Source organism: Aphis gossypii, chromosome 3 (assembly GCF_020184175.1).
Source record: "Aphis gossypii isolate Hap1 chromosome 3, ASM2018417v2, whole genome shotgun sequence".
Classification (NCBI taxonomy): Eukaryota; Metazoa; Arthropoda; class Insecta; order Hemiptera; family Aphididae; genus Aphis; species Aphis gossypii.
Window position 1 is genome coordinate 42717293 of NC_065532.1, and position 27495 is coordinate 42744787.

At 25.2% G+C, this 27495-nt stretch overlaps 2 protein-coding genes across 6 annotated transcripts; both read right to left on the bottom strand.

Moving 5' to 3' along the window:
- Positions 1-670: 670 nt before the first annotated feature.
- On the bottom strand, positions 671-12297 carry LOC114128839 (ATP-binding cassette sub-family C member 4-like). Its single transcript, XM_050203369.1, is given in 26 exon segments — positions 671-910; positions 990-1230; positions 1312-1484; positions 1572-1817; positions 2722-2849; positions 2985-3155; positions 3282-3405; positions 3485-3591; positions 3672-3822; positions 3909-3988; positions 4062-4342; positions 4414-4811; positions 4893-4978; positions 5044-5141; positions 5484-5605; positions 6336-6500; positions 6571-6828; positions 6881-6991; positions 7052-7190; positions 7260-7416; positions 7488-7710; positions 7799-8000; positions 8178-8312; positions 8380-8490; positions 9118-9201; positions 11947-12297. Coding segments are annotated over 25 exon segments (4050 nt in total). The 5' UTR covers positions 9195-9201; positions 11947-12297; the 3' UTR covers positions 671-844.
- Positions 12298-13599: 1302 nt separating this feature from the next.
- On the bottom strand, positions 13600-27094 carry LOC114128842 (ATP-binding cassette sub-family C member 4-like). Of its 5 annotated transcripts, none has more exons than XM_050203360.1 (26): positions 26771-26840; positions 25121-25204; positions 23751-23861; positions 23529-23663; positions 23229-23436; positions 22211-22433; positions 21969-22125; positions 19384-19522; positions 19062-19172; positions 18725-18985; positions 18495-18659; positions 18303-18424; positions 18139-18236; positions 17989-18074; positions 17520-17914; positions 17158-17444; positions 17015-17094; positions 16804-16954; positions 16551-16657; positions 16361-16484; positions 15468-15638; positions 15258-15385; positions 14550-14795; positions 14269-14441; positions 13947-14187; positions 13600-13865 (listed from the first exon to the last, which is right to left on the bottom strand). In XM_050203360.1, exons 1-26 carry the CDS (start codon positions 26803-26805, stop codon positions 13797-13799), a joined length of 4107 nt encoding a protein of 1368 aa, XP_050059317.1. In that variant the 5' UTR covers positions 26806-26840; the 3' UTR covers positions 13600-13796. The 5 variants fall into 5 exon arrangements, 3 of the variants coding, with proteins under 3 accessions (XP_050059317.1, XP_050059318.1, XP_050059319.1); XM_050203361.1 differs by lacking the exon at positions 26771-26840 and adding an exon at positions 25551-25672; XM_050203362.1 differs by lacking the exon at positions 26771-26840 and adding an exon at positions 25547-25661.
- Positions 27095-27495: the final 401 nt, after the last annotated feature.

Consider the following 27495-nt stretch of genomic DNA (forward strand, 5'->3'; position numbering starts at 1 on the left):
GATGACCGTCAGCGCTTTGCGTCACCAAATCGCAAGTAGTGATGCGGTGAGCGAGGAGATACTTTATTGTTACACAATTTGTTATATTTAGATCACGTGATTTTTTCTATGTGCCAGACTACTACTTACTAGACACTTGTTACGTAATTCTGACTTTTAATAATATTTTAACCTAATGCTCCGCTTATTGAACCGATTATATTTTATATAGATTATGCGTTTATTTATTTTTAATTCACTGTTATATCATAGATTTATCCTACATATCAATTAAGATATACAACTTATTATAAAGTTATAAACATATATTATAAATTATACTTTATAATATACGTAATTTAAAATGTTACATGTTAAGGCTGGTTGATATGGTAACAAATATAAAGAATACGATTGTACTTTGTACTCGCGACTGCTGTATACCGTGTCATCGTGGTATTAACGAGATAATTCATTATTCAAAATTTGTAAGAGGTATGTTTACTAATAATGTAGCACAAATTTTAATATTTTAAATTTCGTGCAGATATTTTATTTTTTAATTATTTTCCAAAATGTCGCGTGATCAATTATCATTATGTTTACTTCAGATATCACCCCTGTAGTTTTAAATTGAAGCATTCTTTCGACAAGTTATGGTGTATAGGCACAAAAAAAAAACATTGTAAAATGTGTATAATTCATCACTTCACTCAGAATCTAAAACAACAAACTCACAAATTCCAACTTCTTATTAAATACATAAAAAACAATTTTTTAAATGTTTAATTCACCTAAATATACAATCATTATCTAATATCTATTAGATTATACAAAAATTACTGTAAAATATTCATAATTTGATTTAATCTTCGTCTTCGTTAATACTTGACAATTGTTGTCCGTTTGGCATCTGTCCTTTACAGTAACTCTTTAAAAATTATTAAAAATATATATTTGTAAAGTGAAATACCCTTCTAAGTGAAAATAAATATATGAATGATAAATACTTCATAAGCCAAAGTCATTAATGATTGAGCAGTGCTTTGTCCAGTTTGTTCAACTAATTTGTGGAAATATCCATCTTTATTTTTCAATAGAATATATGGATGATCAAATTCGACAACCGTGCCAGCATTCATTACAAGTATTTTGTCAGAATCAATCACTGTATTCAACCGATGAGCAATCGTTAACACTGTACACTCGCGAAATTTATTTCTAATAGTGTTTTGAATTAAAGAGTCGGTTCTAAAAGTAGAAATAAGGAACATAACTTTAATAGTTATAAATAATTTACAATTTGTAATATTTTTGAATTAGATTATTTACTGTGCATCAACATTTGCAGTGGCTTCGTCTAACACGAGTATTTTATTATTTCGTATAATTGCTCTAGCCAAACATACTAATTGTCTTTGTCCAACACTGAAATTAGATCCACCTTCTGATATTTTCGAATTTAGGCCATCAGACAAATCTTCTACAACGTTTTTGAGTTCTACCTTTAAATATTAGTAATGTAAGTATATTAATTAATAATATATTATATTATACACTTTTGCGCGGTAATATAATAATAATAATTTTACTTCATCTAATGATTTCCAAAGAATATGATCTGGGTATTCATTAAATGGATCTAAATTGTTTCTTATTGTTCCTGAAAATAAAAGTGGTTCTTGAGGTATTATGGACATTTTGGATCGCAAGTCATGTAATCCCAATTCGTGAATTTCTATATCATCAATGAAGACTTGACCTTCATTAAAAGCTAATCTAAACAAAGCTGAAATCAACGATGATTTTCCTGCACCAGTTCTTCCAACGATTCCAATCTAAAAAAACACAACTTTAATTATTACAAATATGCATGCTATTTAATATGTTTCTATGAATATAAAATATTAATAAAATGTATGATATTTTATACTAATTAACTTAGTGAAATGTAGTTGACGTAAATTAAATACTTGGTAGCGATGAACTAGAATATTTAACTATTATAGTTTTTTTTTTTAAATTTATAAAACTAATTTTGTCCAAATTTGAATTGAAAATGTCTATACAAATCGCGCTTGGTGCTTTTATATTTTTAATATTTTTATAAAGTTAAATTTCAATTAAAAATTTAGTAAAATCATGTATTCAATAATATTATAAATGTACTCTTTTTAAATAAGTACCCTATATCTCAGGTGAACAGGATGTGAATTTATTTAGGAAATATTAGGAATGAGACATCAAAAGGAAACTTATTAAGATAATATAATATAGGTAAAGGTACATTTATTGTAAAATTAAAAATACTGAATCATAATTCTGGAAAATAATTTAACTAATAACCATCACAAGATGGTTTGGAATAAGAGTGGAGTGAAACTGAATAGTATAAGTTCTTTCGTATTAAATATGACGTGTTAATCTGTTATAAAAAGAAACCTACAACCAGTAGCTATAAAGTAAAATTATATCCCGTATTCTATGTAATATATACGAGTAAAGTAGGAAATTTAAATTTTAGAAATTTCTAATTCAGAAATTATTTAGTGTATAAAACTCATCACATTTCAGTAAGTTCTATTCGTATTATAAGTAGACGTGCACAAATTTCATTCAAAAAAGTTTAATCTACAGTAAACTTAATTATATACATAGTAGTTTATCATGCGTTAAAAATTGATTTGTATAATATGCAGTAAAATAATTTAATTTTAAATTATTGAAATTTAATAATATTACTTTTTCGGCTCCTTCAATGTTGATGTTGAGATTATTTAAAACTAATGTCGCGTCGCAAGCATAACGTAAATAAAATCTTTTGAAAATAATTTGGCCATGGCTCGGCCAGTCTATTGGAGGTAATTTATCTAAAAAATAAATTATATTCAATAATTTTTTAAAACAAATTTATTATTATTATTATTATTTTGTTATTCACACATATTATAATATTATACTGTATGTACATGGGCTTTCTGATTATGCTATTAAACAGTTTTTACCGGGATTTGTTTCAAAAGCTGATTCTTGTGGAACATCTGAATATTCTAAAACTCTTTCTACTGACGTCATTTGGTTTTCCAAGTCTGTTGCAACCCTCATTACCCATTGAAACAAACCTGACAATACGATTACTTGTGTGATAGTCAGTCCAACATATCTTCCATTTCCTGCTAAAATAAAAGTTGGAAAAGAGGAGACCTGTTTTATCATCTCATCGTTGTTATAAATGTAAAATAGAATGACTAGTTTATACGGTAATTAAATTTTAAATAAAAATTTATATTTTATTTACTTACCATTGCTAAGCAGTAAAAGAGAAAATATAACAATACTTGTATAGATCATGCCACCCATATTCAACCAAAAACCAAACGCCCTATTTAAAGCCACAAACAAATACCAAGCCGATGAATGTAAATCCTGAAATCGTTGTTATATATTTATTGCAATAGTGTATTAAGAAAACTATTCAATAATAAATTTAATTATTTTTACTCACTTGATGGATGGTAAACTCTTGGATTAGAGTTTCTTCTACATTAAACGCTCTTATTGTTGCTAATCCTTGAAGCGATGAAGTAACATGAGTGTACATAGGACTTCGTGCTTGACATTAAATAAGTAAATTATGAGTGAAAGTTTGATTACATTAAATGTTTAATAAAATACATAAAATATATACTCACCAACACCTTCTAAACGTGTTATATTTTGAATTGTTTTCATAAAATATTTTTTTATTTTTAAAAAAAATATTACAAAAACAATTGACGGTAGTATCAAATAGGGATTTACAATTCCAATTACTGTTACTATTCCTATCGTACTCATTCCAATCTAATAAAATATAATATTATGAAAATAACAAATATAAATATGAATCAGGATATAGGTACTGAAAATGTATAAAAGAAAAAGCATACTTGTAAAAAACGAACTAATATAGAAGGTAACATTTCATCGACAAGACCTAAATCTTTTGAAAATCTATTGAGAATACGCCCTGACATAATAATATAAATTGATTTTTATTTTATAGAATTAAAAAAAAAGATAATGGTAAGTTATTTTATTACCCGTTGGTGTTTTACTCAGAAAATCCATTGTTGCTCTAGTTATTGAAATGAACATACGGTTATGCAAAGACATAGATGCCTCAGTACATACGGATACAAATAAAGTGGATTGGACTACTGCAGTAATTATAATCGAGAATGTCAGCACAACAAAAATGATAATACATGATTTTCTCGATGCACTAAACGATGTTAATAATTCATCAGATAAAACGGTTGCAGATGAATTGATTGACTTCGAAGAATTTATCGTTTGAAAAACGTTTTCTTCCAAATGAATCCTAAACAAATCACATATTTTTTACCAATATTCTACTGCAAAGATGTATTTATTGAATGTTTAAAACTTTACCAATCAGTTATCCAGTAATCTGCACCTGACGATAGTACTTGTGTGAGAATGCAAAACGAAATTAAAGCTAATACTTTAAAATAGTTTCCACCCGAAAAAATATACTTAAAAAAAACACCCAACGCATTATTTTTAGTAGAATGCGTTTCCACTAATTCAACCAGTTGCGACGTGTGTTCTTTATTAATTGTTTTGATTTCTTTTATAGATGAAGTGACTGGATTTAAATTTTGCTTTTGAGAGCCTTCATTCGTAGAATATTTTACTACGATATCGGCACTGGTTTTATCAATCACATTACTTAAAATTGACGTTTCTGATGAATATTCAATATTTTTTGTGAAGTATGAACCTGATTCCCGCAGTTGTTTATATGAACCTTCTGCCAATATTTTTGCCTTATAAAAATAACGATTGACTTATGAAACAAATTCTTAAACAACTGTCTGTTGAATGATTAAGTTTTTTTTTATAATTACGTTTTCCATTATGACAATATGCTCTACATTTATTAAGTATTGTATTTGATGAGTTATGAGTATGCATGTCTTTTCTTTAAGATAATCTATAAAGTAAAAAAACAGAAATCGTAAAATTTTAAAATTCAATTTAATTACCGTTTAACGTTACCATTTATGCATTTTTCAAATAAATGTTTTCCCACTTCTGTGTCTACTGCTGATAAAGGATCATCCAATAAATAAATATCTGCTTGTTTGTATATTGCCCTAATGTAGGATATTTTGAATTATTACTATTTACAAAATTATTATATTTATGAAAAAGCTATTAAAGGCAATACTATAATTTAATTTAATTTTAATATTTGAAATTTGTTTAAAAATGTACAATTATATCAACGATATCAAATATTTAATATAGGTACACCAAGTTTAACGGTTACAGAATGAATTTTATCATATCATTCACTTCTTTTACAATTTGGTTGAGTACATTTTACTTTGTAAAAAAGATAACTAGACAATAGCTGTAATTGAAACAATTGTAAATCTATGGTTAATCTATCTACCATGTTTATTATGAAATACATTATTGCTTATAATACCTACCTTGCTAAATTTATTCTTGATTTTTGACCACCACTAAGAGAAATGCCCTTCTCACCAACAATTGTTCTATCACCATGAGAAAACTGCTCCAAGTCTAGCTTTAAAGCACACACTTCTATAACCTATCTCAATTAAAAAGTTATTTAATGTTAAATTGAATTATATTGTCTATATATATAAGTCACGTTATAACCTAACATATCGTTGAGGATGGAGCAGAAGTCACGACGGAGGTTTTACAGAAATCTAACTATATAAGAACTTATACCTATTATAATAATATAATATAGGCCATCGCAAAATTTCAACGTGATTTCAACATATTATATAATAATTTACGATGACCATTATAAATATTAAATAAAGATAGTATATAAGTATAGTAATTACGGGGAAAAAAAATACATTAATAAAACCGATAAAGTGTATTTGTGTATGCGTGTGTGTCGAGTATAGACCGCTGATCTATATTGCTGGCTTGATTGGCGGGTGGTTGGGTTGGTGGGTTCAACGGGTATAATTGAATTGCACTTTTTTTAGTTTAATTGCACTTAGGTTTAAAAAAGCTAATAGTCGAACGAGTGTTTTCTTAATGTTTAACCCCTTCAACTGCGTGATATTTTTGTTGAAATACTCTTTTGATCCCAAGTGCAGTTTGACCATTATCTATTTTTAACTCAAGTGCAATTTAACCATTTCTTTTTAGGTAATATAATTGTAATAATAAACTATAATCTTGGGTGCAATGTCACTTATCACGCCAATTAGTATTGATATATATATATAATATATTATAATTTAGGCGCAAGCTAAATCTGTAATCTATAATAGAACATATTATAATGGATTTACTTTATCATATCGTTTTTTGTCCATAGGAGATCCAAATAAAATATTTTGTTTAACGGAACCTGCAAATAACCACGGTTCTTGCGACGCGTATGATACTACTCCACGTACAGATATACTGCCTTTTATTAGTGGTAATTCTTATAGAATGGCTTGTAATAATGAACTCTATGAAAAGAAAATTTATGTGTAGAATACAATCTTTGGAAAACATTCATTGTTATATATTATGTTATACTTTCCCGGCTCCAACTTGACCAACTATTGCAACTAATCGATTGGGTTTTATGATTAAATGTATATTTTCTAAAGTGTTGTTTGCTTGAGAGGCTGTCCACTTGGCAGAAACATTAATAAATGTTACTCCGAAACGACTTAACTGTTCAGTGCCATTTTCATCGTTAATCTTCTCATTAATAGTTTTGTTTGTAGTACCAGCTGTTGCTTTCATAAAGTTGTTTGGTTGTCTATTTTTTTCTTCTTTTAAAAGAAAATCCTAAACAATTTTCTGTCAATTATTTTAATTAAAATATAAAAAATTTACACACCTCGATTCTTTTAACTGTAACTAGTAATTCAGCACCTGAACTTATGGCCACTGGAATAGTTACTATCAATCCTCTTTTCAAAATGTCATAATACGAAGTTATTATAAATACCTACAACCAGTTATAAAAATTTAATATTAAATTGAAATTTCTTTTTTACAAAATATTTACTTTTGATGCAGTTATATAATTTCCAAGTAATATGTATGTGAATAGAGTCACAAACAATACTAATCTCGTGTTAAAATAAAAAAACGCAGATAAAATTCTATTGATATACGATGATTTTTTAATCGCTTTGATTTCTTTTCTATAAATTAAAATAATATGATTATTTTAACTTATTGATATTTATTGTATATTTATTATTATTTCTTACTTTCTAGAATATTTTGCAATACTGTCAAAAAATGATTCCCACGTATACATTTTTATCATTTGTAAAGCCGAAATTATTTCGTTCATTAGATTAACTCTCTCGTCCGTTTTTTTGGCAGTTGTTAATCGAATCTCAGATATTTTTGATCCTAACCATACTTAAAGATCAATTAAAATAAATTTTAGTAATAGATATTATTTTATCACTATTATTCTATACTATATTTACATTGTAATGGTATGAACATAATCAATGTGGCTATACCAAGTAATGATGACACACTAACTTCTTGCCACATGAAGTACGTCACTACAGCTGCTTCTATTGGCCCAATCCATAAAAATGGTAAACATACAATCGACTCATCAAATCGATTTACATCGTTTGAAATTAAGTTTAATATTTGACCATTAGAGGTTTGATCCAAATCATTTACTTTGAGTCGAAGTGCCTTAAATAACATAGTATATAATATTATTGTAATTTTATGTGTAATAAGACATAATAGGTGAAATACAAACGTTATATGGGATGTATACCTTCTTGTAAATTAGATTACACGTTGCTATCCTAATTTTCATACCGAGATGTGCAGTTACCATATCGTGACCACAAAAAACAATTATCCTTAAAACTAGAACTATGACTAAACCAATCAATAAATATATCCCGTTTGAGTTATCTGCTAGATTAGTTTCAAAATGTGCAATAATATGTCCAACAATAATTGCTATGCTTAAGCTGTTCAAAGAAAAAAAATGTATTACAATTATTGTTCGAAAAATACTATGTTAAAGTTAATTTTGATTTTTCATTATAATGTAAATTTACGAATACACATTGTTCTTATATTGTCAACCGTTTTGTATTAATTGTTTTATGCAGTTTTTATGTATTAAGTTATTACTTTAAATTGACCTCAAAATAATTTCCATTATTGTTATATAAATTCCCCAAAACATGAATGTTGATCCAAACATTTTAAATAACGTATTCAAAAAACTTGGCTTTTGGTTTTTTTTCTCAGAGTTTATCAACTCATTATTCCATAGTCTAGAATTAAAAAATCACTTAGTACAATATATTTACTATTTTATACATACAATAAATAATTAGATACTTTTGTAATTTGTTTCCCAATAACTCTGAAGAGTCTTCATTCAAATTTTTGTATAAATCGATGAAATTTAAATCTTGTTTTAATCCTTTTTTGACAATTTCAAAAATCCAACTTGAAAAGGTAAAATGAATTAAATTACTTATATCGTCACATAACAGTATAATATAGTTTTAATTTCAATTGTAAGTTAGTATAAATTTATTACTGATTATGTCCTGTACTAACAACATTTAAAATAATAGTACAATAAGATTATGGTTTTTAAAATAATTTAGTTTCTCTTAAAGTCTTAAATATAATGGTAGGTATTTTGAATTTTTATAAATAGTTTTGTTATGTGTACTCATTATAATAATTATAAAATAATATTACCATCAATTTTATATTATTGATAATATATTTTCTAAGCTTTTCCTGCAGTATAAAAAATTATTTCTCTAATCTAAAGTAATCTATAATATTTTATAGTTTAACAAAATATCAAAGTTTAATGAATTTTTATTTCTAGATTTTTAACAAAGCTTTCAATTATCAAAAAATGGAATTAATTGTTGATAATTACTCAGGTAACAAATACATCGTGAAAAAAATAAAATAAAACACTATCTAGTCTGTGTAGTATACTTATATATTATGAAGTTTATTTAATTATTATTATTATTTTTTTAATTTCCTTTTCATGATGATCAAATAATTAAAAGGTATAATTGGTGTATTATTATAAATTGTTATGTTTACCTAAATGTAATTATTCCAAGTATGTTAGCTTCTGATCTAGGATTGTGTTGTTTTTCTTCTTTATTCGTTGCATCCATGTTAGATCTAAAATAGTTAAAATGTGCATTAGGTATGTCTCTTACTAGGGGAATTATTGACTCTGCCAAAACTACCCGTTTAAGAAATATTTTTGTATTAACTCCACCGCCTACTGTCTATAATATATTTACACGTCGATTCCACCGGTTAGGTTTTTATTATTTTATACTTTTAAGTTTTTATTAATATATATATTATATAACATTATATATAATCAAATATATATATACAAACGTGATGGGGGAGGGGGTTCTATAGAAAAAACTTACATTTAATTGTGTAGTGCATCAGAGCGAGTGATCAGCCCATACGACTATACGAGTAATAATAGTCGACTATACGACAAAATATGTCACAGGAAATACGTCTATAGTGTCTAAACTAGAGAGAGAGAGAAGTAGAGACCACTTTCATATTAGATTTATTAATATTTCAAATTATTAGGATATTATATTATATTATAATAGTATGTCTTTATACAGTGTAGTTGTATTAAGGAATATAAATAGTTAAATTTAATCTATTTAATGGTCGTATTATTAAATTAAAATAGATCTATTTTGTCAGCTATTAATAAGACATAAGTGATTAGTGAATGAAAATCGGGTTACCAATAAGGCAATAACCATAATATAAATAGCATAATAGTATATTACACGAATTAAGATATACGATTAATACGAATTAAGGTATATCTTAATTCGTGGTATATTAATTCTTTTATTTTAAAGTTTCAAACTAGTGATACCACTAAAAGAAACAATAATTGTTTTAACAAATGTTTTTAAAGTTTCGATGTAGGCAATAGATTCGACGCCACCATTTTTTGGTCAGAGCTGTTATCAATTTTCGGACAACTGCTGTTCTCCCCTATAGAAATAGTGTCCGTCGGAATCTATATGCAGATATTATAAGTAGTAGCAGGCTGAATAGATATAAAATTGGGGTAATCAATATATTATTATGCCCTTTTGTAAATAATCATAATATTACGATATAAAATGTTTTTTAATAAGTTTGTAGTTGTTATTTATTAGGTAATTATAGGGACGTAAATTGTATTTGATTGTTTTTAGTTTATAAAAAGTAAAGATAACCTTAACATTTATGGTCCGTGAATTTCCTAAGTGCGATTGTTTTTAAACCGGTGCACATGAATTGCATCTAACATCCCTTTTTCATACCAATTTCGACCACCCCATAATATTTAACAACTATACTAATTGCGTCCGATGTCAGTACATTATTTTCTTTACCATTTAATACAGACTTTGGACTGTCAATAGCAAAATTAAATAAATAGTATTAATATTAAATCGCTAAAAATTGGTTAAAAATATTTTTATCGTCATTAAATATAATAATAAAAGAATAAGAATAAGTAAAAAAAATAGTAAAAATATAAACTATATACGTGTAAATTAAAATAAGTTATATATATATAATATATGTTATTATACTATTATTTATGGCTCGGTAAAAATAAAGAAAACGTTTTTAAACAAAAATTAACCTTTTATTTATATTTATACTACACTAATGGTCTAAAGCTTAGACTCTAAGCTATCGATACTTCATCCCGTTCAGCAAAAAAACTATTATTATAACAATGACATAACTAAAAAAATAAAAATCTCAAGTCAAGTTTATTGAAACCATACATGTAATTAAAAAAAAAAAATGATCTTGATAATAATTAAATTCATTTATCGTACGTTATATTATACACACAATTATTATGTGTGTTTTAATGGGAAAATTTCATAATGCAAGGAATTGAAAAAACTTATCAGTGAGCATATTAATAATGTCTGTTTAAATAATTTATTAAAGTTAAATATTAATTGTTACTTAAAACAAAAAACATATATTATTATTTAATATATTATAGGTAACAATAATTTTTATTTACTTCTAACTCAAAAAGTTCATACACAACTGGTCTCAGTATAATCATATAATACATAAAAAAGATTCTCTAGGATTTTTGATTATTTGTGTACACTTTATATACTTCCTTGAAATAAATAAATCGTTAATAAAAAATCTTAGATAAAATTTTGTGTATATACGTAGTATAAATAAGCTAATTTATAATAACTCAAACCGTATACATTAGGTTTTTTAAAATGTAGATATTAAATTCTTATATTTGTATAATAGTAATTGCTTCAACTGTCGATGTATCCTTCCGATTGTTAAACAAAATTAATTAGAATAATAATGACGTAAGTAATTAAAATCAAAAGTCAAGTTCATAGAAATCATAAAACATGCGATTAAAAATTTACAATCTTGATAAAAATACCCTTATCATTTATGGCAAGCGTGTTCAACCTTCTATAACTTGTGGGCTACATTCGAAATTTATATTTATACTGCGAACTGTATTTTCATGTAAATTTTGATAAAATATTCGATAGACATACTATATCATTAATATAACGCGGCGACGACGATGTCGGTGCGTATACGACGACCGGTCAGCGTCTTTTATTGTTATAATATCGCCAATAGTGAAGCGGCGAGCGAAATGGTAGCTTGTTGCATAACTATGCTTCCTGACTTGTCATTTTTTTCTCACACGATCTTATTTTGTGTACCAGACACGTGTTACGTAATTCTGACTTAAAAATATTTTGGCTAACCGATAAAACACTCCTATTGTTAATTAGCTAAATAAATTAAATATAAATATGACTTATAAGCAATAATACGAAGTACGGATAAACTTAAAAAGACATAACTTACTCTTTTTCAGACTAGGTGATCTTTATGCAGGGAATTAATTTAACATCTACTGCTATGACTTCAATCCGGTCGTTGTTCGTTGTTTTATGCTCAAAATTTGTGCTTTGTGAGAAGTGATGATAAAATACAAAACCAAATTCAAAGTATAATATATTATTCAATAGTTATCTAATTTTATTAGATCGACATTCTGTTACGAATTACACTCGTTCATACTCTCTTGATTCACTTGGCTATTCATAGGACGTCAGTTATTCAAGTCGCAGCCTTTTCGGCTAGTCAGCACCTATATGCAGACAGTTAGACCTTCATCCTATCTTCATGTGATCGGTTAATGTTATGGTGGGAGAACCGGAAAAAAAGCGTTGATCTTTTGTCTCAATGTGACGATCCCAGTAGAAATACCAGTTTTTTTTTTTATGATTTAAAAATTCAATAAAATACTCCTAAATTGGTTCCAGACACTTATGCAATACCAAATTTTGAACACAACACAAATATTTCATGGCTACCAGTGTCGTGTATGCATGGGATAATCTAAATTGAGTAATTGAGTTACTAAATCGGGGTTAAGAAAATAGTGCTTAAGTTTTGTAATATTACAAATTATTTTACTCATTATATTTGATATAGATATATATGCATTTGTTTATTTATAATTCACTGTAGTTAAATCGGATTCAGACATTAATATATAAATATATTATATATTATAATATACATCATAATTTTACATATTACAAGTGGATGATATTATAAGGGCAAGCGTAGATAATACGCTTGTACGCTATACTCGAAACTGCTGTGTACCGTTTCAGTATACTACTTAGTTAAATTTTTGTAGTAAATATATTTACTAATGATGTACAAACGTTTAATATTTTAAATTTTGTATATTTTGTATTTTTTTTGTCATTTTTTACATATTATAAATAAAAAGTGTAACTATAGCGTTATCATAGTTTCATACTCAGAATCTATAATAATATTAATAAAAAACAAAACTCAAGCACACATATTCGTAATATTATTATATAATATTATATAGGTAGGTAACATAAATGATAATATTATGAAATACTAATAAATATTCTATACTTTGATTTAATCATACAACACATAAACATAACAATATTGAATACCTACTGTTTTATTAATAAGTAGTATAAAATGTAACTGAGTGAAATGTAATAGCACTAGAAGCGTTTGGTATAAAATACTCGAAAAGAATATAAATAAAAATTGTAGTAGGTATAGTTATATTTTATCTATTTCAAGATTGTATTTATTCTTAAAAACATAAATTTTGATTAATTGGTCATTAAAATAATGCATTTATAATATAAAATATTATAAAATAAAATATTGAATATAACTTACGCGACGTGTTGTGATCAGTCAGTTTCACTATTTTATAGAAAAATTTATAAATATCTTTTGATTATCTAAATATATGATTAAATTATATTACATTTGAGACAACCTTAATTTTACATTTATCACCTATTTTAATGATATAATATATTATAATTAAGTAACTGTGAAGGTTATGTATGTGGTATCAAATCGTTAAGTATGCCTCATACAATTTCAAGTTAATTAGGTCACAGGGGTGTGTTGAATTTGAATTCAGTAATGCACCATTACATAATATATGTTATGTTGATATTATTTTATAAATTATATATTTATGAAAAATAATAAAATCATGAAATTTTAATTGGTATTTATAAAATAAAAAATAAAATTTTAAACTATTTTTATAATTGTTTAATTCATCTAAATATACAATATTCATCTAATATTTATTAAGTTATACGAAAATAACTGTAATAAATTCATAATTTAATTCAATCTTCGTCTTCATTAACACTTGACAATCGTTTTTGTTCATTTGGCATCACTCCTTTACTGTAACTCTTTAACAGTTATTAAAAATATATATTTAAAAAGTGAAATACTTTTCTAAACCAAAAAAAATATATATGAAAGATAAATACTTCATAAGCTAAATTCTTTAATGATTGAGCATTGTTTTTTCCAGTTTGTTCTATCATTTTGTAGAAGTATCCATCTTTATTTTTCAATAGAATGTATGGATGATCAAATTCGACTACCGTGCCAGCGTTCATCACAAGTATTTTGTCAGAATCCATCACTGTATTCAACCGATGAGCAATCGTTAACACTGTACACTCACGAAATTTATTTCTAATAGTGTTTTGAATTAAAGAGTCGGTTCTAAAAGTAGAAATAAGGAACATAACTTTAATAGTTATAAATAATTTACAATTTGTAATATTTTTTAATTAGATTATTTACTGTGCATCAACATTTGCAGTGGCTTCGTCTAACACGAGTATTTTATTATTTCGTATAATTGCTCTAGCCAAACATACTAATTGTCTTTGTCCAACACTGAAATTAGATCCACCTTCTGATATTTTCGAATTTAGGCCATCAGACAAATCTTCTACAACGTTTTTGAGTTCTACCTGTAAATATTAGTTATGTAATTGTAAGCATATTCATTAAAAATATATTTTTTTTTTTATTGCAGTATTCACTGAATGGTGGTAATAATCTCGTAATAACACATTTACTTCTTCTAAAGCATTCCAAAGAACATGATCTGGGTATTCATTAAATGGATCTAAATTGTTTCTCATTGTTCCTGAAAACAAAACTGGTTCTTGAGGTATAATGGAAATTTTGGATCGCAAGTCATGTAATCCCAATTCGTGAATTTCTATGTCATCGATGAAGATTTGACCTTCGTTAAAAGCTAATCTAAACAATGCTGAAATCAAAGATGATTTTCCCGCACCAGTTCTTCCGACAATTCCTATCTAAAAAACACAATTTAAATTTACTTAACTAATATAATTTATAATACGTTAAAGTGTATGTACCTATTTATTGATTTATAGATTTTAGAGGGGCCTTAACTTATAGTAGGTATGCCATTTTACAAACAAACTTATTATCTATATATTTATATTTAAAAATCGAGAACATTTTCAAGTAATTTTTTCGTTGAAAATTCATAAAATTCTGATAAATAATCTCAGTTCAGAATCATTTTTCGTATTCAATAATACCTAGTTACCTACTCTATGTCCGAGGTTCATTTGATACCTTCAACTGTACATAGCAGAGCGTTAACCACTTGACTACGATTCTATACTTTTATACAGATTTGGGTTGTAGGCTGTAGAAATATTAGTTTATAATTTTAAGATAATAAATAACCAAACACGTTATCTGTTATTCAATTTTTCATTACATTATTATCTAATTTATTATATTACTTTTTCTGCCGGTGCTATGTTAAAATTTAGAGCATTCAAAACAAACGGTGCATCTGGATCATAACGTAGATAAAATTGTTTGAATGTAATTTGACCTTCACGTGGCCATATTTTTGATGGCTTCTTGTCTAAAATAATTTTACACATTTTATTAAGTTGTTGATATATTTTTTTCAGCATATAATATATTAGTGTACAAACAGTTATTACCTGGAGCCGATTCAAGAGGTGATTCTTGTGGTATATTTGTGTATTCTAAAACTCTTTCCACTGATGTCATTTGGTTTTCCAATTCCGCAGATTGTCTAACTACCCATTGAAACAAACTAGTTAATCCAATTGCTTGCGTAATTGCCAGCCCGACATTTCCACCATAGTTATCTATAATTTTACTATGTTCAAATTATGTAAACAATAAAGTCTTAAAGAAAGTTGAATAATATGATAAATTTAATTTTGGTTTCTATCATTAAACCATGTGATTTTTATTTTATCGAAGAACATGGATTAATGATATTTTTTTTTTTTTTTTTATATAATTGTTAGTCATAACATTTATTTAATAATAAGTAGACTTGAAAAAAATTTATTTTAACTATTATGTAACATTATAGTTTGTTATGTTTTTACTTTTTTAATGAAAATGTGTATTTTAATTGCATATTTCGAAGCAAAATAATATTCGTAGTATATCAATAGAAAAAAAATTAAAATTAGATGAGTAGTTAATTAATTATACCTTATAACAATAAATTTTAAGATTATACAATTGGAATTGTGGATCAAAATTTTTAATGTATTCCTTATGCCAGTCTGATCACCTTAACTTAAAATATTTGTAGCTCATCATAAACTACCCGTTCAAAAAGTATAAAATTATTAAATTCATAACGGTAAAAATTATAAATTGTTTTCTAAAAATGTGCTTTTGTAACGACTTGTATATTATACATTTATACATAATAATTGTTTTTATTAATGAATAGATTTTGAACATAACTGTTCTTCAATAAAATAATCACGGTACTTATATAAAAGTATTTTTTTTTTTTTTTATTAAATTCTAATTCTAAATAGGTACCTTTTTTCACTCTTATACATACCATTGTCAATAAAGATGAAGAAAAATGTTACAGTACTTATAAATAATATGCAAATCAAATCCAGCCAAAATCCAAATGCTCTATTTAAAGCAATAAATAAATACCACGCTGAAGAATGTAAATTCTAAAAGTATTATTTACTTAATAAGTATTGAAAAATTTGAAATATTTTAGTCTGATATATTATTACTTGGTGGATGGCAAACTCTTTGCAAAGAATTTGCTCTAATCTAAATGATCTTATTGTCGTCAGTCCTTGAATAGATGCATTCACATGGGTATATATAGGACTCCGGGCTAAATTTTAAACACAATAAATTTATTTGATTTTATATGTAATCTACATATTATATTATGATTTCTGAGAAGTATATTTAATATAAAAATAACAGTTAATTCAATGCTTAAATGTCCATGAAGATTTAGTTATTTATAATACTTACTGACTCCTTCCAGACGTTTAATGCTACGAGTTGAAGTCATATAAATATTTCTCATTTTGAAAAAAACTATCACTAAAATGATTGTTGGTATGATTAAATAAGGATTGACGATTCCAACAACTACGTACATCCCAATCACCATTAAACCAATCTAATAAAGTGTAATAAATATATAATTAATATATTTAAAATTTATATCATTATATTTTACTTGTATAACGTCAACTAAAATATTAGGCAATATTTCATCAATAAGTCCAATATCTTTTGAAAAACGATTGAGAATTCTCCCTAAAATAAAAAAAAGTTGGAATTAATGTAAAAGAACCATTTTAAAAATTATATATTTTTAACCTGATGAATTTGTATTTAAAAAATTTATTGTTGATCTTGTGATAGCATTAAACATTTGGTTGTGCAAACTCGTTGATGCTGTAGTGCATACAGATACTAATAAAATGGATTCAGCTAATGTAGCTAATATGATTGAGAAAGTTATTGCAGCAAATACAATAACACAAGTTTTTCTTGATACAATCCACGGTATCAATTCTACAGAAGGATCAACTGTAGTCGAAGTACCGTTACTGATAGGCGTCAAAGGTTTGGTTGTACTAAAAATATGCTCTTCTAAATTTACCCTAAAAATAAAACACAAGAACTTTATACCAGTATGTATTATGTTAATTTATACATTTATGAAAAAAATTAAATACCAATAAGTTATCCAATAATCTCCACCTGATGCAAGGACTTGTGTTAAACAACAAACAAATATTAAACATATAGCTTTGCACACATGACCACCAGCCAAAATGTATGAAAAATAAACATTAAATGATGTATTTCCCGAAGAACGAGTTTCAGCTATTTCAACAGGTTCGGTGATAGTATCATTAAATTTGTTTTCATCTATCGATGATGAAACACTTAAGATAGACTCTTGTCGAATATATGATGTAGGATGTGCTATATTATTGTTGTAAGACTTATCCATTTTATGCTCATTATCGGGCAAAACTTCTATTTCAGTAGACGGTTTGAACAATTTAGTGAAATCTAAACCAGAAGTTTGAAGTTTATGATAGGAACCTTCTGTCACCACCTTTGCCTAATACAAGAAGTGATACAAATGTAAATATTTTTTCTTTTTACTTAATATGTAATATTACTATACATACTTACATTTTCCATCAAAACAATTTGATCAACATTAGTTAAATATTGAGTTTGATGAGTTACGAGTAAACAAGTCTTTTCTTTAAGGAAATCTGTGTGTTATAAAATAATTAAATATGATATTAATTTTAAATACGATTTAAAATATTTAAATACTTTTTATGCATTTTTCGTATAAATGCTTTCCAACACGAATGTCGACTGCTGATAAAGGATCATCTAATAAGTAAATATCTGCTTGTTTGTAAATTGCTCTATAATAAGACATATTATAAAAGTATTCAAGTAATTTTTTCGAAAAACTGACAATATCAGTATACCTTGCTAAATTAACTCTTGCTCTCTGTCCACCACTTAGAGAAACTCCTCTTTCCCCTACTATTGTTTTATCACCGTACGTCAATTGTTCTAAATCAGTTTTTAATGCACATACTTGTATAACCTTAGTCACAATTAAATAAAATAATAAATAACAAACTATTATTTTTGTTTTAATTTTAAAAACTGTTTACCCTTTTATATCGTTCTTTATCCATTGTTGAACCAAATAAAATATTTTGTCTTATAGAACCTGCAAATAACCATGGTTCTTGTGACGCGTACGACACTATTCCATGCACTGAGATATTTCCTTCAGAAAGTGGTAACTCTTGTAAAATTGCTTGTATTAATGAACTCTAAAGAAAAGAATTATTATTGACTGATTTTAAAATATTTCAATAATTGGTTAGGCTAGTTGTACTTTTCCAGCTCCTACTGGTCCTATTATTGCAGCCAATCGACCAGGTCTTATTATTAAATTAATATTGTCTAAAGTATTTTCGATTTGAGAGTCTGACCACTTAGCAGTAGCGTTCGAAATGACTATACCAAAATTATTTAATTGTTCGGTATCATTTCGATTGATATCGTTATCATTTAGAACTGAACTATGATTATTTGATTTTTCAAACCCATTTTTGGTTTTTGATTGTTTATCTTTTTCTTCGCGTAAAAGGAAATGCTATATAAATCAATCTATAATTATTATTTAATATAATACTTTATATAATTAATACTTATATTATATTCCTTCATACCTCAATTCGTTGAATTGAAACTAGTAATTCAGAAGCTAGATTTACTCCTGGTGGGAAAAGTAATGTTAGTGACGACCGCAAAATGTTATAGTACGACGTTATAACAAATACCTTAATTTTATAAAAAGTATTTATTCAAGAATATGAGTTGTATTATTTTAAATAATATGATATGATAATTAATTAGCAATTGCATAAAAATAAATACATAATATATTATAAAATTAAGTAATAATATTATGAATATTTATTTTTTGGCAAATGTTATTGGAAGTTTAATTATCTATTGATACAATAATTTACATGCTTTACACTACATTACTTTTGATGCGGTTATGTAATTTCCAAGTAAAACGTATGCAAATATGTTAACAAACAATGCTATTCTTGTGTTAAATAAAAAAAAAGACGTTAAAATACGTTTTATGTACGATGCTTCGATGATTTTGGTCATTTCGTTCCTATAATAAACCAATATTTTTTAGTTAGAATTTTATTTTTTTAGATTCTGATCGAAGTGATGAATGTATTGATTTTACAATGATGTGTTTTTTTTTTTTTTTTGTGTCTGTGTACAGCATAACTAGTCGAAATAATGCTCCAATTTCAAACTATGGGGGTGGTTTCCGATGTAAAAGTGAATATAGTTTTCAAAAAAATCGAGAAAAACAAAAAAAAAGCGGGCAAGTGAGTACCGCTCTGCTGTACATTAGGTGCCGTATGGATCATTATTATATATTATAGGAGTGTTAAATTTGAATCCAATGATAGTTATCATTGTATACGAAAAACGATTCTGAACGAAGATGATTTGTCAGCCTAGGATATAATTTCTAGTGGTTGGTGAAAAAGGTGGTTTATGTTTTAATGGCCTGAATACAAGAAAATTTAAGTTCTTTTATAATAATTGTAAGTTAATCTTATGAAAAACCTTGTATTAAATTTTCAACTCTTAGCTACTTATACAAACATTTTTATACAAAATAATTTGCAAATATTCATGGTTTTGACGAATTTTCGTCAAAATTTGAACTTCAAATGATAATAAAAAAAAATTGTGCCTATGTATTCTTATAATTTTTTAATCACTATAAGAATAACATATGAGGAATTTTGTATAAAATTTTAAAGTATTTTGATAGGGCCAAAAAGATTTTATCGACACATAAAAAAACAGTTTTCAGAAAAATTGAAAATTTCAGTTGTCTATAAATAGCTCAAAAAAAGTCAAAATATTTTGAAATTTAAATCACGTAAAGAAAACGCGAATCTTAATAACTGGTAAAATTTTCAAGTATCTACGACTTATACTTTTTGAATAATAACAAATATTTAAAATCGTTTGAGGATAAATCGTTATCGTTACGCAATTTCATAAAAATTTAAAATTCAAACACTCATAAAAATTTTTTGTCTGAATCCGGTAGAGTTTTTTTTACAGATATTTGAAGAAAAATTTATGGAGAACCTTGTACCAAATTTTCAAAACTTAGTTATAAAAGAAAAAAATTTTATGATTTTTCAACTTCAAAATTACTTGCAAATTTTCGCGTTTTTGACAGATTTCGTAAAAATTTGAACTAAAAACGCTTATAAAAAAAAATTGTGACTAACGATTTTTAATTTTTTTTAGCTACATTAAAAACAACTCATAAGGAACCTTGTATTAAATTTTCAAAACTTTTTGGTTATCCAAAAATTTTTTTTCGACACTTTAAAAAAAATTTCTCAAAAAAATCGAATATTTCAGTGGTCTAAAAATAACTCAAAAAAAGTCAAAATTTTTTGAAAATTTAACTGTATACGGATACCACTGACATTAACATTTGGTGAAAATTTCAAGTATTTTCAGTGATTAGTTTTTGAATTACAACCATAAAAAAAAATCGATTTGGTCGAAAACTGGTTTTGCGTAAAAATTCCCGTTTTTCGGACATTTTTTTTTTGGTTTTTCCCGGCGCTTTTGAAAACTATTGGAAATTTTTTACTTTTGACCTCCCAAAGTACAAACTACATTCACTTTCCTATCTGAAACAGGGTCCATTTTTTAAAATCGGAGCACTTTTACTGCTTCAAAACGTGGTGACAGACACAAAAAAAAAAAAAAAAAAACACACATCATTGTAAAATCAATACATTCATCACTTCGTTCAGAATCTAAAAATGACGGAAAAACGGCAATTTTTACGCAAAACCAGTTTTCGACCAAATCGATTTTTTTTATGGTTGTAATTCAAAAACTAATCACTGAAAATACTTGAAATTTTCACCAAATGTTAATGTCAGTGGTATCTGTATATAGTTAAATTTTCAAAATATTTTGACTTTTTTTGAGCTATTTATAGACAACTGAAATTTTCAATTTTTCTGAAAACTGTTTTTTTATGTGTCGATAAAATCTTTTTGGCCCTATCAAAATACTTTAAAATTTTATACAAAATTCCTCATATGTTATTCTTATAGTGATTAAAAAATTATAAGAATACATAGGCACAATTTTTTTTTATTAGCATTTGAAGTTCAAATTTTGACGAAAATTCGTCAAAACCATGAATATTTGTAAAATTATTTTGTAGGTTTAATTCATAAAAATGTTTGTATAGGTAGCTAAGAGTTGAAAATTTAATACAAGATTTTTCATAAGTTTAGCTTACAATAATTATAAAAGAACTTAAATTTTGGTGTGTTCAGGCCATTAAAACATAAACCACCTTTTTCACCAACCACTAGAAATTATATCCTAGGCTGACAAATCATCTTCGTTCAGAATCGTTTTTCGTATACAATGATACCTATCATTGCATTCAAATTTAACCTACCCTAGTCCGAGGTCAACCCCACCCCCTAATGTACAGCAGAACGATACCCACTTGCCCGCTTTTTTTTTTACAAATTTTAACAAATTACTTTCTTAGTTGTTTTGTAAGATTATCAAAAAATGGTTCCCAAGTATACATCTTGATTGTTTGTAATCCCGATATTATTTCATTCATTAAATGAACTCTCTTGTCGGTTTTTTCGGCTATTTTTAATCGAATATTAGAAGTTATTGACGCCAACCAAACTAAAATACCAAAAAAAAAAAATTAAATAAATAAAAAATAACAGTTAATAATAATAATAATAACACATATTATTTCTCTACTAACTTTGTAATGGTATAAAGATGAGTAATGTCATTACTCCTATTACTGATGACACGCCTACTTCTTGCCACAAAAAATAAATCGTAACAAATGTTTCCAAAGGTCCAATCCATAAGAAAGGTAAATACATTAAAGACACATCAAATCGGTTAACGTCGTTCGACATTAAATTTATTATATGACCAGTTGTAGTCGGGTCTAGTGAATTTATTTTGAGCCGCAGAGTCTAATAAAATCAATTATATTGTAAAATATTAAAATATATGATTCTATGTTTACATAAAAATAATAAACAATAAACAATGTTGATTATAATCATAAATTATTATAAATCATAACAATATATCAAAAAGAAAAAAGTTGCCGCAGTCAATAAATTTAGAATATTATAATCAAAATAATTTTTTTAGATAAATAATCTATAATAACTATTTAGTGCTGAATCAAATTTGAATACATACAATTTAAAATTTATTTAAATAGTTTATAAATTACTATAAAAAACAAACAATTTATTATTTTACAAAAGTCATTAACATTTTAATTAAATACCATAAATATATAATAGGTATTTTAAAGAAAAGCAAAATAATAATCAAACAAAATGGCTGTAATTATTAATTATATTTTCTACTACGCATTTAGATACCCATAAAAATATTTTTTATATTTATATTATTAACTACAATATACTAGCGTAATTTAATTATCGTATTTTGAGTATGATAAAAAATGTTGTAATACTCCGATATTTAATTTTATGGTAGGCGTCTTAGTTTAAACTTTAAATTTATATATATAACGTATGTATTTATTAATATAAATGAGAATGATATCAATAAGTATTTAGTGTATGTATTACTATTGTTGCTTATATGTCCTATAATGTAAACGTAAAAATGACTATTACGTATATTTAAAAAAAAGTATATCTCAAAATACAAACATTAATTTTATGAATAATTGTTGACATTATATTTCCTAGGCATTTATTAATTAGGTTCAATATTACATAAATTACCTTATTATAAATGAGATCACATGTCGCCACTCGCATTTGCATCGATAAATGTGCATTTGACATGCTGACGATGTTATAAATAATTGCCCTTATTAACAAAAGTGAAACTAGTCCAATTGCTAAATATACTCCGACTGGATTTTGATCAAAATATGTGTTAGTTTCAAAATGATTGACTATTAGTCCTACCATAGTTGATATGCCTATGCTATTTACAAAAATAAAGGGTATCGTATTATTATTATTAATTATTGTCCATTATTGTCCTTTATGAAATAAACTATTTTTTTTAAATATCACCTTAAAATAATCTGAAATACAGTTAAATAAGTTGAACTAAGCATAAAATTTGAGCCAAACATTTTAAATAGCGTCTTAACCAAACAAGGCTTTCGTTTATTATTTTTTGCATATATTAATTCATCATCCCAAAATCTATAAAAAACATAAAATAAATATAAAATTTATATACTTTCTAATATTGATTGGAATTTATGTATAAATACGTGCACAACTATTTACTTTTGTAATTTATTTCCCAATAATTCAGACGAATCACCATCCAAAACGTTATATAAATCATTAAAATCTAATTCTTTGTTTAATGCTTTTTTGATAAATTTTAAAATCCACCTTAAAATTATAAAAACACTTTTGTAAATAATATTATATAGACACTTAAATGATTCAATACAATTTTAATTTTTAGAGAGACTATCTATAGTTAAATTATAAATGGCCTATTTAATTATAAGATTTTGAACTCAGCATTTCAAAAAATGTCATTTTAATTTTAATTATTATTTGGTATACACTATACACATTGATATTTTAAAAATATTTAGACTAATATTTTAAGTGTTCATATTACGTATTAATATTTTTGATAAATGTTAATTAACATTTTTACGTAATATAAGATTTCTTACAATTTGTTATAGTATAAATTTAAAAATATAATCTCATAGTTAATTTTTTTATAGGTACGTTAAGTTTGGATTTCAATAGAATTTCAATATTATTATAATTAGGGCTTGGGTTTTAAAGCATAATAAGCAACTAAAAAAGCACATGATTGTTTTAAAAAAGTAAAAAATTAGTATAATAATTTAAAAAAAAAAAACATGTCTAATAATTAAACGAACTAGTTATAAAAATTTTGATGAAAAACGATGTTTTTAGTAACGTTTAACATAATTTGCATATATTGTTTAGTGTATCTTATTTTATTGTTTTATTTACTGCAAAATAAATTTTCTGGGTATAAATTAAATTATAGTATAAGGAGAGAATATAGCTTTTTAGTGGTCTTCTGCTAGAATAAATGTGATGGATAAAAAAAAAAAAATAAAAAAAAAAAAAATATATAAAAAAAAAAATTAAAAAAAATAAAAATAAAAATAAAATATTCAAAAATATTTTTTTTTTTAAAACTTGGAGATTAAAATTTACATTGTTATAAAGAATGTAATATAAATAACTGATAGCTAAAAATAGCTTCTCATAAAATATATTTTATTTCTATTGAGTTTAAATTTATTTTTTAAAATATTTTATAATTTAAATACCTAACAATAAAAATAAAAAATGATAAGTTTAAAAATTAGTTTAGTTTATTAAAATAAGCAATATATAGTTACCTATTTAATATTTACTTTACTTACGTTAAAATGCTAATAGCTTTTCCTGTTAAAACCCTATATTTTTCAATTTAAAAATTTTCCATATGAGTACTCTTTGATATTGTAAGGAAACCATATTATAATAATAAATTAAAATTAGAGTATCTACATGAAAATAATTTAAATCAAGATCTCTATTTATTTATTTATTTATTTATTTTACACGATATACTTAAATAATAAAGTTGTGTTAAATGTTATTAAATTTACCTATATGTAATAATTTCAAAAACATTAGCTTTTGATCTTGGATTTGGTGGTATTTCTTCTTTGAATGTCGCATCCATTTTAAGTCTAAATAATAAAAAATAATACAATGTACAATATGTGTTTACATTATAAATACAATTATTTATTTATTCATTTACAAAGAATAACTATTTTAGTGTATGTAAAATGATTGTATATATTATTGCCATGATTAAGTAATGAATAATAATTTAAAAACTAAATAATACAACTATTTAAGTCTAATTTGTATTGAATTAATAATAAATTGATATTGAACTCAATATTGTTTAATGTATTTTTACGTTTATTGGTTACAATAAAATATCAAATATGAATTACTCATTTTTCAAAAATACATGTTTTGAAAAATATTTTGAAAAACTATGTTTTGCTAAAAAATATTACCTACTTTGTTGAGAACTTTTAAGAAATATATTTTTATTTGTTGTTACTTAAATATTCATAATTACTGCTTGTTTGGTAATAATATTATATTACTGTACAGTGTACACGATAGTAACTAAAAGTTAATACCTACTTCTAATGTATATTAGTATAGCAGATAATTCAAGTGCTGCATAGATATCATTATTCATAACCAATAGTAAATAATGTGTAGATGTTTTATATTATGCTTCTTTAATAATGTGATTCCCTAACACGATAAAATAATTGTAGTCCCAAGTACATAGGTAAGTTGAAGAATAATGAAGTGATGACATTTTATGAAATATATATTAGAAGTATAATAATAATATTCCGAGGCCACTCGACTAAGTTATATTTTTTCTTCGTTATATTTTTTTTATTTAATTTTACTTTAATTTAATTATTTATTATTATTTATGCATAATTATATTTATAGTCGTTTTCCACATAATATAATATCATAAAATTATAATACATTTTGATTATATTCCACATGATAAAATAATAGTAATATATTCCAGTTAATTTTATCTAAAAATAAATTTTTATTTATTTTTATATATTTTTAAAAAGAGTTTTGGTAGAAGTAGTAAGTATTATGCTAAAGTAAATGGTTATTGAATGCTGATTAGTTATAGTTTAGAATATTTCTGATTATTTTTTTATCAATTGTTTGAAATGTTTAAAAAAATAATCTCCCTTTATTATTTGTCCTAAGTGATTCATCTTCACCTAGTTTGAACTGCTGAAGCTATGAGTATGGTATTTGGACAGTAGTTTTGTTTTGTGATATAGACAGTAGACACATATTAAAAAAATGATTTTTCAAAATTCAACCCATACAAAGGTTAAAAGGGGTAAACAAAATTGACTTTTATTTGCACCTTGGAAAAAATTTGGCTATATTTTTATAGAAATTTGCAAAAATGATTTAAGTAATTATTGTTAATACTAGCTATATCATAAAGATTAAATCTTTATTAAACCTGTTTGTTAAAGTTAAAACTGAAAACACTTTATCTATAACACCACGGCACATGTGATTAGTGATTTTATTTTTAATGTGTATGCCAGTATATTGAGTTGCATAATATTGAGATAGAATATTATTATATCTAATCTACCGTAGGTTGGATCGAATAAAAAAAAAAAGTGATATAACTTTGAAATTTAAGGGTTAGAAATTATAAACTTACTTACGTTTTAAAACTAGAGATATTAATACCATTTCTCATGATAAATAGCTCGTTATTATCATGAGCGTTTTAATAGCTTTTTGATTTGATTCCACTGTAATATGTTTTTTAATCATAAGTCAATGTTGTTGGGCTCTTAATTAATATAATTTTTTTTTTGTTAACGTACTTATTATATTTGCTCTTGCCTATTTTCAATTTCTTCTTAGTATATAGTATGCACATTGCTCATTCATACCACCACATATTTTTATTAAATTAGTAAATTTTAGATTCTGAGTAGAGCGATGAATGTATTGATTTTACGACGACATTTGGTTTTTTCTTCGTTTAATATTTGAATTAATTTGAACCAACTGAAGTTAAATCTATAGCATTAGTGTTTATCCGATATTCAATACTATATATAAACAAAAATATACATTTAACTGTTGATTTTGTTAAGAATCTTATCGGAAATTAAACCATTCGCCATTATGAACACTTGTATATTGATTGAAAAGGATTATTATCGTTAGCAAATAATAATATTAAGTAATAATCCTTAAAGCAATTGTTGAGAATATTCCAATAAATTATTGGGTTTGAACAGCGATTGTTTTAGTATTAGTAAACTACCTGTTCAATAACATAATAATGAAATGCTTATATTATTTTTATAGATTACAATTTATTTTTGGGGTTCAGTAATTAATTCAGTATTGTACAAATTAAATCAAATGTATTTTT

What these genes read in the sequence shown, in the direction of transcription:
- LOC114128842 (XM_050203360.1), bottom strand. Translation starts at nt 26,805, where the DNA reads ATGAGAAATGGTATTAATATCTCTAGTTTTAAAAC. An exon ending in GTATTTCAGATTATTTTAAG is followed by an intron (nt 23,437 to 23,528) that starts GTGATATTTAAA and finishes TTTTGTAAATAG; the next exon opens with CATAGGCATATCAACTATGG. An exon ending in GACCAGTAGGAGCTGGAAAA is followed by an intron (nt 18,660 to 18,724) that starts GTACAACTAGCC and finishes TCTTTTCTTTAG; the next exon opens with AGTTCATTAATACAAGCAAT.